Source organism: Cnephaeus nilssonii, assembly GCF_951640355.1.
Source record: "Cnephaeus nilssonii genome assembly, chromosome: 24".
Lineage (NCBI taxonomy): Eukaryota > Metazoa > Chordata > Mammalia > Chiroptera > Vespertilionidae > Cnephaeus > Cnephaeus nilssonii.
This window is the reverse complement of record NC_137095.1, coordinates 14,157,899-14,171,353: the sequence shown is the minus strand read 5'-3', so window position 1 is coordinate 14,171,353 and position 13,455 is coordinate 14,157,899. Positions and strand designations below refer to the sequence as shown.

Here is a 13,455-nt window from a genome sequence, read left to right as displayed (position 1 = left end):
TTGAGTGTGGCTCTTCCACAGAATACCACGGCCTGGGCGAGTCTATGTTGAAGAAGTGGCGTTAGAAGAAGTTTAAGTTTAAAAAATTGGCTCTCCAAAGACATTTCAATCGTCGTACTGTTGATATTTGGCTCTGTGCACTCATGACTTTGCCGACCACTGTCCCAGGCCATCGGCGTTAAACTCCTATGCTAGGTGTCATGGTAGAAGGACTCATGGTTCTGGGCTGCCAAGACTTCCCAGCACCATCGCTCACCTGACCCGAGCCCCGGGTAGTGAGCAGAATTGGGGACATTATCTCTGCTTTTCCGTGGAAATGTGGAAAGGGCAGAAGGGTGTCAGGGTCCATTAGATCGCTCAACTTCTATTTCTAATTCCCACCTGAAATGGACTTTTAAAAAATATATATTTTTATTGATGTCAGAGAGGAAGGGAGAAGGAGAGAGAGATGGAAACATCAGTGATGACAGAGAATCATGGATTGGCTGCCTCCTGCACGCCCCACACGGGATGGAGCCCACACCCCGGGCATGTGCCCAAACCGGGAATCAAACCGTGACCTCCTGGTTCATAGGTCGATGCTCACCACTGAGCCGCACCAGCCCGGCCTGCCTTGGTCCCCTCATCTCCTCTGCCAGTCAGAACCCCAGGATTCCAGGGCCTGGGGTAGGCACTAGGGCAAGCCCGGAGGTGGCCCACGCTCCTTACGTTTCTGAAGTTGAGTTCAAACCAGCCATGTTGGCACCGGGCTGGGCGCTCTGGAAGTCAGGCCCGTGGAGCTCTGAGTTCCCCTCGTATTTGCTGGGAGCGATTCCCGAGGAATTCACCCCGCCTACCTCCAGCCCACGCCGCCTGGCTCGCGGCTCGAAACCACCTGGAACAGGAAATGCCTCTGCAGTTCGCATCCACGGCTCAGAACAGCGCTGGCGGGCCTCCGGGTGGAAATAAAAGGCGCTGACGCGGCGCCAGGATTAGAAGTGGGTTGACTGCGGGTCAAGTCTTCCAGTGCAATCCAGGAGGAGAGACGCGAGGAGCCCGCTCCTGCGCAGCCCCACGCGGGGAGGGGCGGGGGCGGGAGGCCTGGGGACGGGGGTCAGACCCCCGCATGGGCCTGCAGCCAGCTAACAAGGAGCCCTGCCCCCCGGCCAGGGGTGCCTCCTCCATGCTCCCCAGCGTGGCCCACAATCTTTCCCTCCAGAGCCTGTGTCCATGGACAACGTGTAAATCTCTGCCCGGAGAAAGAAGGGCCGGGTTGGAAACAGACATGCATCACGTGACCTCGGGTTCTGGGCCCTGGAGGAGGTTGTCTGCCCTGCCCTGGGGGTGAGGGGAGCAGGGACCCACCCTCCCTTCTGTGGGGAGTTCCTCTCCCGTTAAGAGGCTCCTAATGGCTCCTCAGCAAAATACACAAAGGCAGGCCCTGCTGTGTTTCAGACAGCGATTCAAAACGTCCGACCTGCCACGTCTGATTTGCTCAGTGGATAGAGCGTAGGCCTGGGGACTGAAGGATCCCAGGTCCTATTCCCGGTCAGGGCACATGCCCAGGTTGCGGGCTCGATCCCCAGTAGGGGGTGTGCAGGAGGCAGCCGATCAATGATTCTCATCGTTGCTGTTTCAATCTCTCTCCCTCTCCCTTCCTCTCTGAAATCAATAAAATATATTTAAAAAATAAGTAAATAAAAATAAAACGTCTGACCTCTGACCCCGGCGGAGCCCAAAAATGAAATGGTTCTTCCCGGCCGATCAGAGCCCCAGACATACATCACAGACAGAACCAGGTCCCTCTAGAATTCCCTGTGCTCTTTTTTTTTTTTTCTTAATGTTTTTATTGATTTTTGAGTTTTTGAGTTTTTTGGGAGGTCTGTACCCAGGAGAGGGATGGCTGGGTGGTAGGTCGCTCTGTACAGACGTTCTGCGTGGCCTCCGTTCCATGCTCTCCGTTCTCTTCCCAGCCCTCAAAGACTCCAGTCGGAGGTCCATCAACAGCGACTGGAAGATCGAGCTCCCCGGAGAGTTCCAGATCGCGGGCACCACGGTCCGCTACGTCCGCAGGGGCCTGTGGGAGAAAATCTCCGCCAAGGGGCCGACCAAAATCCCCCTGCACTTGATGGTGAGGCTTGGCGCGGACTCCCCGGGTACTTCTTCCTGGGGGTTTGGGGGGCGGGCAGGTGCACCCGGTTCCTGGTGGCTTACCTGGCCACCCGCAGCTCAAGGCTCTCTCTGGATCTTCTCTTTTCTTTTTAAATATATTGGTATTGATTTCAGAGAGGGAGGGAGAGGGAGAGAGAGAAACATCAATGAGGAGAGAGAATCAGGGATCAGCTGCCTCCTGCACGCCCCCTGCTGGGGATGGAGCCCACAACACGGGCATGAGCCCTGACTGGGAATCAAACAGTGGCCTCCTGGTTCATGGGTCGACGCTCAACCACAGAGCCACGCCTGCCGGCCGGCCTCCATCTTTCCTTATCTCGTCCCTTTGGGCATGCTTCAGATTTCTCCCCTCTCAGAGCGTCGCCCCAGCTCCTCGCCGGCGGGGCTCCAACCTCTTCTTAAATGGAACAGCCTCCGGGAAGGAGCCGCGCAGCCATGCGGCCGCCAGGGAGACTTGGCCCCGGGAAGCAGACGGCCCGCGCGAAGTCTGTGTTTTTATATCAGATGGCACCGGTCCGCCCCACGGTGTGTGTATCCACGCTGGAAATTACCTTTTGGAAAGGAGCTGTTGACTCCGTTTCCTTCCAAACCAACAGCGCTCAGATTTTCCAAGCTCGGCTTGCAACAGGCATCCGGGAACTGGGGGGGCGGCCCAGGTTCTACGGGAATGCCGACTCCCCGGGTGGCCTCAGAAACCTGTGGGGTCCTGTCTTACCTGTCGGGGAGGACGCCCCCCAGCCCACGGACCACCTGCTGATGCGTCCTTTTTATTTTTTATTTGGTTAGCCCTCACCTGCGGATTTTTTCCACTGATTTCTTTGGAGAGAGTGGAAGGGACGGGGAGAGACAGAGAGAGAGAGAAACATCGATGTGAGAGAGACACTTTGATTGGTTCCCTCCCGCACATGCCCCAACCAGGGCCGGGCCTGGAGCCTGCAACTGAGATACATGCCCTTGACCGGAGCCAAACCTGCAACCCTTCAGTCTGTGCCTAACGCTCTACCCACTGAGCCAGACCAGCTAGGCTGATGCATCCTTTTTAAGAATATCAAAGCACTCCCGGGACAGCTGTGCCTATGAGCCCTGAACGCAGTAAAAATGTATAAAATAAAATGAAATGAAATAAAAGCAGCCCTGGCCGGTTTGGTCAGTGGTTAGAACATCCACCTGCAGACCAAAGGGTCGCAGGTTCGATTCCTGGTCAAGGGCACGTACCTGAATTGCAGGTGTCCTAGCCCCGGGAGGGGCATGTGCAGGAGGCAACCAATCGATGTGTCTCTCTCAGGTCGATGTTTCTCTCTCTCTCTCTCCCTTCCTCCTCCCTCCCTTCCACTCTCTCTAGAAATCAATGGAAAAACGATTCTCGGGTGAGGATGGGAAATCATGATGATAATAATAAAATAAAAGCAGTTATGCGGAGGGCCTAAGAGAAAGCCAAGGGCAAGATGAGACCCTCAAGGTCACCTTCCCGGTCGCCCGGGCACTTGCCCTCTGTAGCAGGCGCCAGGATGGGTTTATTTCCGTCTCTTCTCAAAGCGTCCACGGCCCGAGGGCATCGCCAGCCCATTCAGGCCCAGGCACAGCCGGGATCCATTCCGACCACGAGAAACAAAACTCAGAGAGACGGAGCCGCCGCCGCCGCAGCCCCAGGCCCAGCCCCGTTACTATTAACTGCTTCTCTCTCTAACGATGACCGTTCCTTCCAGTTTGCAAATCTAGAAACGAGAGGCGCCCCTCTGGCTGTCCATAGAAGCCATTGCCCCCCAAACCAGGACGCACACGCGGGGAACCACGGGACCTGCCTGGGAAACCAGTGGTGCACACGCACACAGATTCTCTGTGGCTGCGCAACTGCACGAAATTGGTTTCAGATGGATCCCCCATTCACCAGGCTTGTATTCCCAGACTGAGATAATAAAGATCTCTTCTAAAGAGGCTTTTTTTCTTTTTAACTTTCTTTTCCACCGGAGGCCGGTTTCCAAGTGCGTTCCTGCAAGTCTGTTCCTTGGAGAAGGAGATGTTTATGCTGCCGCGGCGCCCCACCCCCACCCACCGCGCACTCAAGCGCTTGGGGGAGGGGGAGACCGGGGAGGGAGGAGGCTCCAGTCTCAGGCACCTGCCACCTGGCCTTCCCCTCGTCTAGTCAGGTGGGCCCTGCACGGTCTGCCTTCAGCTCCCGCTGGCCCCTCCTGCACCTCCCGGCCTGGAAGTGAACTTGCTAGTGGCTTTGACCTGGGGGGACCCGCTGGTTTTAGGCCTACCCTGAAGACCCCCCCCCCCCCCCCCACAGCCAGGCCACGTGAAAGTCCTACAGGAGGCCTTGTTTTGCAACGTTAATTTGAATATGATTTTCTTGTTTGATTTTTAGAGAGAGAGGAAGGGAGAGGGAGAGGGAGAGAGAAACATCAATGAGGAGAGAGAATCATGGATCAGCTGCCTTCTGCACGCCCCCTCCTGGGGATGGAGCCGCAACATGGACATGCATGCGCCCTGACAGGGAATCGAACCCTGACCTCCTGGTTCTTGGGTCGACACTCAACCAGTGAGCCATACCGGCTGGGCAGGTCCAACCTGTTTTAAAACCCCGTGCCCACCGGGAGGGAAACCCCACAGGGAGGCTCCCCGCGCACAGTCAGCCGCCCCCGGGCTATTGCACGATTTTTAAAGCGGCCTTTTCTTTTGCCGCCCGTCCAGGTGCTGTTATTTCATGACCAGAATTACGGAATTCACTATGAGTACACCATCCCCGTGAACGCCACGGCTGAGAATCAGAGCGAACCCGAAAAACCCCAGGACTCCTTGTTCCTCTGGACCCACAGCGGCTGGGAAGGGTGCAGCGTGCAGTGTGGAGGAGGTGAGCGCGGGGCCTGGGCCCGTGCCTGCGGGTTTTGTTAAAGGAAGGAGACGTGGATTCCAGGCGCTCTGAGGTCAGGGCACAGAGAGGGACAGGCTGGGCACATAACCAGTGTTTGTTCATTTCAGAGAGGAAGGGAGAGAGAGAAACATCGATGAGAGAGAGAATCATGGATCGGCTGCCCCCTGCACGCCCCCTACTGGGGATCGAGCTCATAACCCAGGCCTGTGCCCTGACCCATAATCAAACCGTGACCTCCTGGTTCATGGGTCTATGGCTCAACCACTGAGCCACGCCGGCCGGGCAGCGGTTGCCTCTTTCTGGTCCTAGTCTAGAATTTTCTCCTGCCCCGCACTGCCCTGCCCATGTCTTGCACACCCTCCTGGCTGAGGTTATAGTTCTCCGGCCCTGACCCTAGTCGGTTCAACGAGTCTCTGATCAGAAGATGCCCCGGAGGCCCCTCCATAGCGGGACCTAATGCCCCTCCCAGGCGGCAGCCACAGCCTCTCCGCTCCCTGTGCGCTGGTTTCCAGGGGAACGCCGCACCATCGTGTCCTGCACGCGCATCGTGAACAAGACCACGACGCTGGTGAATGACAGCGACTGCCCCCCGGCGAGCCGCCCGGAGCCCCAGGTCCGAAGGTGCAACTCACACCCATGCCAGGCACGGTAAGGAGCGGGGTCTCCGGCGCCGAGCCTCCGGGGCGGGGCAGCAGCGCCCGGGCGTGGGGCGGAGTGAGACAGTCGCTACAGGCCCCTCTCTGCCGCCTTCCCTGGCTGCTGAGGGATCAGTGTGCTGGAAATACTGGATCTCTGGCTGCTAAGCCCGAACTGGGACGGACATGTACAATCCGTCAGGCCGGCGTGGCTCAGCGGTTGAGCGTCGACCTAGGAACCAGGAGGTCATGGTTCGATTCCCATCAAGGGCACATGCCTGGGTTGTGGGCTCCATCCCCAGTGTGGGGCGTGCAGGAGGCAGCCGATCCATGATTCTCTCTCATCGTTGATGTTTCTCTCTCTCTTTCCCTCTCCCTTCCTCTTTCTCTAAAAATCAAATTAAAAAGCGGGGGGATGGTTTTCTTTATCCCGTATGTTTTCCTCGATTTCCCCAACCCCCATTCCATTTTCTTCAGCCCTCTTTTCCCATCCAGATCCCAGCAAGCTGCCTTTCCCTCCCCAATTGCACCCGTTAGCACCTCCTTATTCTAATCCCACCCCGTCCCCCTGTGGGTACCGCTCCCAAGCCCCGCCCTAGCCATCTGGAATCTGGAATCTGACACACACAGCACATGGCCTCCCGCCAGCCTCCCGCACCAACACAAACACATGGCGAACCCGGCCCCGGCGCTGGCAGGCGAGGCAGAAATCGCAGATCTGCTCAGCTGCCGTGGCTGCGGCTCGTGGCCTTCCCCGTGCTGACCGCCGTCTGCCGGACAGAGGCCCAGAGGCTCAGAGGCCCTGCCGTCATCTGGCAGCGAAGGGGCGAGCCTGTCCCTTAAGGCCCGGTCCCACGGTGTCCTGGAGTGAGGAGGGGTATGACAGGGACCGGGGCCTGCTGGGACCGCAGCTCAGCGGCACTGAGTTGGTCTCTTCAGCCCTCAGAGCTTACGGGCCACTTGGAAAGCTAACGCCGAGCTGTGAGCTGTGCCCCCAGAGTGGTTAGGGCTGGGCCCCCTTCCAGGCGGCGCACACTGCATGTGCGTTGAATTCGGGGGATTCAGAGAAGAATACGAAATATCTGCCTGGCAAGCGCCCCGAATAGTCATCTGTGAGGAAGTGAACTTGGAGTTGAAATATGTCCTCTTTGCTCAGATATCTTAACCAGGTCTGCCTGGTTTGGGCTTAAGATTGAGTGGAATCCCTTCTGTTTTTATGGAAGCATATTCCCCATGCATGTGTGCATATATGCATGAGTTTGTGTCCGTGTGTTTGCGTGTGTGCCTTGTGCGTGCACGTGTGTGTGTGTGCATGCGTGTGATCATGACTTAATAATGAAGCGTACAACATGTGGATCCTTAGGCACAGCCAAAATCTGAAAAGATGCCATGATCGCATCCATTTCTAGGTGGTCTGACACGTGAAGCTTCTCTGTCCCGCTTTCCGCTAAAATAAAAGTGGCGCGTTTAATTGTTACTGTGGCTTTGGCTCCGCCCCGCCCCCCGCCCAGTAGCTCTCCTCTTGCCACGCTCTCAGCATCAGCTCCTGCCGGACTCTCGCCCTTCCTTCCCCTCGTCACGCTTGACTGTGGCCTTGATGCCAACAGATTCGTCTTCCAGTTGGGAACGAAAGCTCCTCACATCCCTATATGGGAAGGCAGAAGGCACGCGATCCGTTAGGTTTGGTAGCTAACCAGGCAAGGGGTGGAATGCTGCCAGTTACCCAGGGCTGGCCGAGCCAGGGGTCATTGATCACGGGCCCGGGTCCAGGAATCCTGGGTCAGGTCACAGTGCCACCACGAGCTAAAGGCGCACTCACGGGCACGTGACCTGACCTCGCCATCTGTAAACTGGGGAATGAGAGCCTCTCTCACCGGAGCCTTGAGAAGATTTGGTGAAGTAATGCCTGTAAAATCCTCCGTGCCCAGTGAGCCCCTGAGCGCGAGCCAGAACCATCCTCACTGCTCAGCTGCAGCACCCCATTAATGACCCTCATCGGCCAGCTGTTGGGCCCCAGCGTTCGCTGAGTTCTCCATCATTTCTTTTTATAATTTTTTTTAAAATGTTTTTTAATATATTTTTATTGATTTCAGAGAGGAAGGGTTAGGGTTAGGGTTAAGGACAGAGAGAAACATCAGTGATGAGAGAGAATCATGGATTGTCTGCCTCCTGCACGCCCCCTAGTGGAGATCGAGCCTGCAACCCAGGCCTGTGCCCTGAGCGGGAATGGAACCGTGACCTCCCGGTTCATGGGTCGACACTCAACCACTGAGCCATGCCGGCCGGGCTATTCATCATTTCTTAAGACACCACACACAGACACACACACACACATTTTTAATCCAGTGTATAACTACATAATTTAACCGTTGCTGGTACTTTACAGGTAATAAAAGGTCCTCCTATATGCTAACATTCCCTTTCTTGTCAGAACAAGTTTGGATAATTTTTGTTGTTGTTAATCCTCACCCAAGGATATTTTTCCATTGGTTTTTAGAGAGAGTGGAAGGGTGGGAGAGAGACAGAGAGAGAAACATCGATGTGAGGTAGACACATCGATTGGTTGCCTCCTGCACACACCCCAACCAGGGCCAGGGATCGAGCCTGCAACCAAGGTACATGCCCTTGACTGGACTCGAACCTGGGACCCTTCAGTCTGCAGGCCGATGCTCTATCCACTGAGCCAAACCTGCCAGGGCAAGTTACATAATGTATATGTGTTTTGGGGTAAACTGAAACAGCAGAGCAGTTGCGAGTGGTTCATTTTGCACCTCGTGAATGTTTCCAAGCTCTACATCTGTGAACTTCAGATAATATTATCAGCAGGACGGGGGCTGGGCGTGGGGAGGGAAAGAGGATGTGAAAGGGGTTCAGTGTCGTTCAGACCCCGAGATTGGGTTACGGGCTGGGGTGCGACTAGAAGATTCCAGACGTGCGTTGCCCAGGTGGCTCATTACAGAGCGGCTGGGAGGATGCTGGGAAGTTGAAGTAACGAGCTTAGGTTGGATGGGGATGGGGATGAACGCTGGGTCCTGCCCGCACTTCTGCCTGCTAACCTGTGTTTGGGTTTAAATACCACTGAAGGCCCTGGCCGGTGTGGCTCAGTGGATAGGGCGTCGGCCTGCGGACTGAAGGGTCCCGGGTTCGATTCCTGTCCAGGGCACATGCCCAGGTCGCAGGGGACACGGCTAGCACGCCCCTCTGAGTTAACAGGAACGCGTTGCTCGGGACAGCCCTGGCACACGGAAGTGCTCCGCCTGTCATCTGTCACCGTGCGTTGTTAGAGTGTCCGAGGCCCCGTTCCGGGAGGAACTCCAACCCGGGATGTCACCGAACTCCCGGCTGTCACCTCCCGGCTCTGCTGGTGGCTCGGTGACATCATGGCCCGGCAGAGAAGAGCCAGAGCCTGCGAGCGGGCTCCAGTTCCCCGAGAGGACCCGAGGGCGGGCCCCCGGAACGCCGCCCGCTGTCAGCCCCTCGGAGGGCGAGCCAGCGGTTCAGACCGGTGGCGCGGGTGCGCATTTCTTGGAAAGCAGGCTGCGTGCGCGCCCCGGGGAGGGGCGCTGCTGGGCACACTGCGTGCCCGACAGACAGCGTGACGAGGTGGTACTCGGGTCAGCGGCACTTAGCAAGTCTCGGTGGCATTTCTACTAATCGAGCTGGAAAACAACCCAATGGGCCCGGCGGCGGGGCTCAGTGGTGGAGCGCCGACCTGTGAACCAGGAGGTCAGGGGTCGATTTCCGGTCAGGGCACATGCCCGGGTTGGGGGCTCCACCACTCGGAGGGGGTGTGCAGGAGGCAGCCGATCCACGATTCTCTCTCATCATTGATGTTTCTCTCTCTCTCTCTCTCTCTCTCTCTCTTCCTCTCTGAAATCAATAAAAACAGGTTTGTTGTTTTTTTAAAATAAAAACAGTCCCATGGTCCATCACCACGGAGTGACAGCGAGACCCAGGTCGCCTCTGTTCCCGTCCAGGGAGGCCTCTGGGGGTCTGACCGCAGCTCTGCCCGCGGAGTTTGTCACCCTCCGGGCGTGACTGCTCCGGGCGGGTGGGCGGGGCCCCGTGGTGGGGCGGCCACGGAATCGGCGAGCTCCACGGAAACCCATGGCTGGGAAGGGGTCGGAGTCCCCGGAGAACGGGGCGCCCACTCTGCTCTTCCTCCCTTCCAGGCCCCGCGCGCCTGGTGGTTTCTGGGGGTGCGCCCCGACTCCCAGGTCCCCGTTGTCTCGTGGGTGTGAGTGGTGTCCTTACACAACAGCAGAGACCAGGAAGGAGACTGTGAAAAGGGGGGGTTTATATCTAGCAAAACTGTCCTTCAAGCATCGAGGCTTTAGAGAAATATTTGTAAACATGTAAGAGTTTTCCCCAGTTGGCATGACTTAGCGGTTGAGCGTCGACCTGTGAACCAGGAGGGCACGGTTCCATTCCCGCCTGGGTTTCCAGGTAGACCCCCACTAGGGGGCGTGCAGGAGGCAGCCAATCGATGTTTCTCTCTCTCTTCCTCTCCCTTCCTCTCTCTCAAAATCAATAAAACATATTTTAAGGGAAGAAAGCCAGAAATAAAATGGATCTTTTCCCCTTCTGCTCGGAGGACTCCTGGACATGGTTTCTGTAGCTCATTAGCTATTAAAATTATTAACAAATTATTATTTCCAATTGCAAGTGGTTATGGGACTCATTATTTCCTCTCATGCCAAGACTTGTATGCAATTTACTCTGACCGTGAACTAGCCAAAGCCATCCCAAGTTTCTAAACAGGCTTGGACCAGGTTCACTGCCTTGGGCCCAGCAAGCCACTCGGGGCTGAGCCGCCAAAGGCCCCCCCCACCCCCCGCTCCGTAATTCATTGGGAACTTAATTGAGACTAATTATTGCCTCTCGTTCCCTGCTGTTCCCAGAGGAGCATCTGCCCAGCATCTGCTGTGACCCCATGTGCTTGGGATCCTGAATCACTCCGGGACGTGAGCAAAAGGGCAGGAATGCTTTATGGTGGAGGTGTCCCGCTGTAACGTTTCATAGGGAACTCCCAGCGGTTTCATTAGCCTGCGGTGTTAATGCGCAGTGTCTCTCCAACGTGCCGCAGCCGAGCTCTGCAATGTCCTCAGAACACGCCGCCTCGGTGGGACCCAGCCCCGAGGAGGAGGGGGGCGGCCTTGGAAAGATGCGGCTACGCCCGGCTGGTGCGGCTCTGCGGATTGAGCATTGTCCCAGGTACCGAGAGGTCCTGGGTTCGATTCCCGGTCAGGGCCCATGCTCTGGTTGCGGGCTCCATCCCCAGTAGGGGAGGCATGCAGGAGGCAGCTGTTCCATGATTCTCTCTCGTCATTGTTGTTCCTATCTCTCCCTCTCCCTTCTTCTCTGAAATCAATAAAAATATTTTTTTTTAAAGAAAGAAGCAGCTAAGTTGACGGATTGGGGGTGCAGAACCCGGACTGTTCTGTGACGGGTCTGCTAAGGCCTCGGTTGATCCGGAAGGGGATACTTAGATGATAACGGGATGGCCGTCTATGACCGAGCGTTGGCACATAACAGTGAGAAACAAATGAGTAGGAGCCACTCATCCCATTTGGCAGATGGACAGATAGGACCTGGGCGGAGATTCGTGAGCAAGGTCACCAACGACTCAGCTGTGAGCCCAAACGAGACTCTTGCCTCCTAAGAGGTTCTTAGCCAGAGCAAGGTGAGGGCAGGCTTGGGAAACCAGTACCACCCAGAAGATCGGCCCGTCTTTGGCAGGCGGGGTTCAGTGGGCGAATGTGAGGCTTGCCGCTAAAGGTAGTCATGACCTGGCCGGTGTGGCTCAGTGGTTGAGCATCGACCTGTGAACCAGGAGGTCACGGTTCGATTCCTGGTCAGGGCACGTGCCCGGGTTGCAGGCTCGGTCCCCAGTAGGGGGTGTGCAGGAGGCAGCCGATCCATGATTCTCTCTCTCCCCCTCTCCCTTCCTCTCTGAAATCAGTAAAAAAATATATACATATAAAAAAAAGATAGTCTTGGGTGGGAGCAGGCAGAACTGCAAACTGCCTCCTTGTAAAGCGGCGTGCCAGAGCCTTGGAGGGCGGGCGAGCTCGGGGCGCCGGCAGCCAGCTCCCCGGCTGGTCCCTCCGGGAGCCCCGTGTCTGCGCCTCCCAACACTTGGGCCTGTCCGGCCGGCCCCTCGGCCCGGCCCCTCCGCACACTTCCCTGGAGAGGCCGAGCTGGCTCGCCCTGGTTCGGGGAACTCCCCTGGGAACCTTTCCGCAGGCAGAGCGCTGAGGAAGTCCGAGCATTTTCATAGCCACAGCGGGCAGCCGGGCGGCGTGGCGGGGGGCTGCTGGCGGGGTTCCACCTCCATCGCCGTGTGGGGCTGGGCCGCGGGGGCGCCGGGCGGGGGGGCGCCTGCTGGTGTTCATTAAGCCCCTGTGTTCCCCGCAGCAGCCGGCTTGGGTGTGGGCTGCGGGGTGCCTTTCGGGCTGGTCCCACTCACGCGGGTGTCTTGGGAGAGCCACGCCACGTCAGTCACCTGGGCAGCCTCTCTTTCTAATGGTTTGAAGGCAGGATGCTTGGGACTCATCTGTTAAGGCAACCAAAAGACGAGCTAGTGTGTGTGCGTGTGTACATGCGTGTGGGTCTGTGCGATGCGTGCGTGTGTGTGTGTGTGTGTGTGTGTGTGCGCACGAGTGAGTGCAGCTGGGGTGTGGGGACCAAAGCAGAGGAGAAGGCAGTGCCTGAGGTGCCCGTGTGACCAGCGCCGGTGCCCCGTCACGGCTTCTGTGGGCGAGAGCGGAGGAAAGCACACCCACGGCCGCGTGGACGCCGGCTCCGCTCCGGCACAGCTGCCCCCGGATGTGGAAGCGCGGAGCCCCCGACGGGAGGCGTGGGGCCGAATCCCGCCGCGGACCCGGCGGGCCCACAGAGGTGCCGTAAGGTTTGGAGTTCAGGTCCCAAATTTTGAAATCAGGAGGTTGCCCGGCCGGTGTGGCTCAGTGGATAGAGTGTTGGCCTGTGGACTGGAGGGTTTCAGGTTCGATGCTGGTCCAGGGCGCGTCCCTCAGTTGCAGGCTTAGGCTCGAGGTGTGGGCGAGGCAGCCAATCGATGTGTCTCTCTCACATCGATGTTTCTCTCTCTCTGTCTCCCGCTGTCTTCCACTCTCTCTAAAAATCGGTGGAAAAGGGTCCTCGGGAGAGGATGAACAAGGGAAAAGACAGAGTCCGTGCAGAGCTCTCTGCTCTGCCTCGTCCTGCGTCCCGCAGGCCCCAGGTCCCAGGATCCCGGTCTCCTCTCACTGTCTCTCCTCCCGGGCAGGTGGGTGGCCGGCCCGTGGAGCCCCTGCTCAGCGACCTGTGAGAAGGGCACCCAGCAGCGGGAGGTGACCTGCGTGTACCAGCTGCAGAACGGCTCCCACGTCACCACGCGGCCCCTGTCCTGCCCGGGCGCCCGGCCCGCCCCCGTGCAGAGCTGCGAGGGCCAGGACTGCCTGTCCATCTGGGAAGCGTCCGAGTGGTCACAGGTGGGTGCCCGGCCGCCGCCGGGGCCGCGGGCCCTTGTCCGCAGGGACCTCCTCACGGTCCCTTTTCCTGCGTCGTGTTCGTGACACCACTTCACACGTCGCGGTCCCCGCCAGCCCCCAATCAACGCAGAGCTGCACTGGCGCTCACGTGCTCTCTGAGTCCCTCCGCGATAACAGCGCGGCCAAAACATGGAAAATGTGTTACTGATAACGGGTAGGCGTTTTCTGATAATATACCAGAGTGCTTTTAGGTCCCATTTCCTATGGAAATTCTCATGTAGATATAGATGGATGGACAGAT

At 57.7% G+C, this 13,455-nt stretch overlaps 1 protein-coding gene across 2 annotated transcripts in view; it reads left to right on the top strand.

Annotated features, from left to right (window-relative positions):
• Positions 1 to 13,455, top strand: part of ADAMTS17 (ADAM metallopeptidase with thrombospondin type 1 motif 17) — an 88,109-nt gene that overhangs the window by 60,240 nt on the left and 14,414 nt on the right. For both annotated transcript variants that reach the window (XM_079764018.1, XM_079764017.1), the window contains exons 17-20: positions 1,953 to 2,110; positions 4,846 to 5,005; positions 5,539 to 5,674; positions 12,950 to 13,154. In XM_079764018.1, coding sequence (XP_079620144.1) covers positions 1,953 to 2,110; positions 4,846 to 5,005; positions 5,539 to 5,674; positions 12,950 to 13,154 — 659 coding nt within the window. The remainder of the gene's footprint in view (positions 1 to 1,952; positions 2,111 to 4,845; positions 5,006 to 5,538; positions 5,675 to 12,949; positions 13,155 to 13,455) is intronic.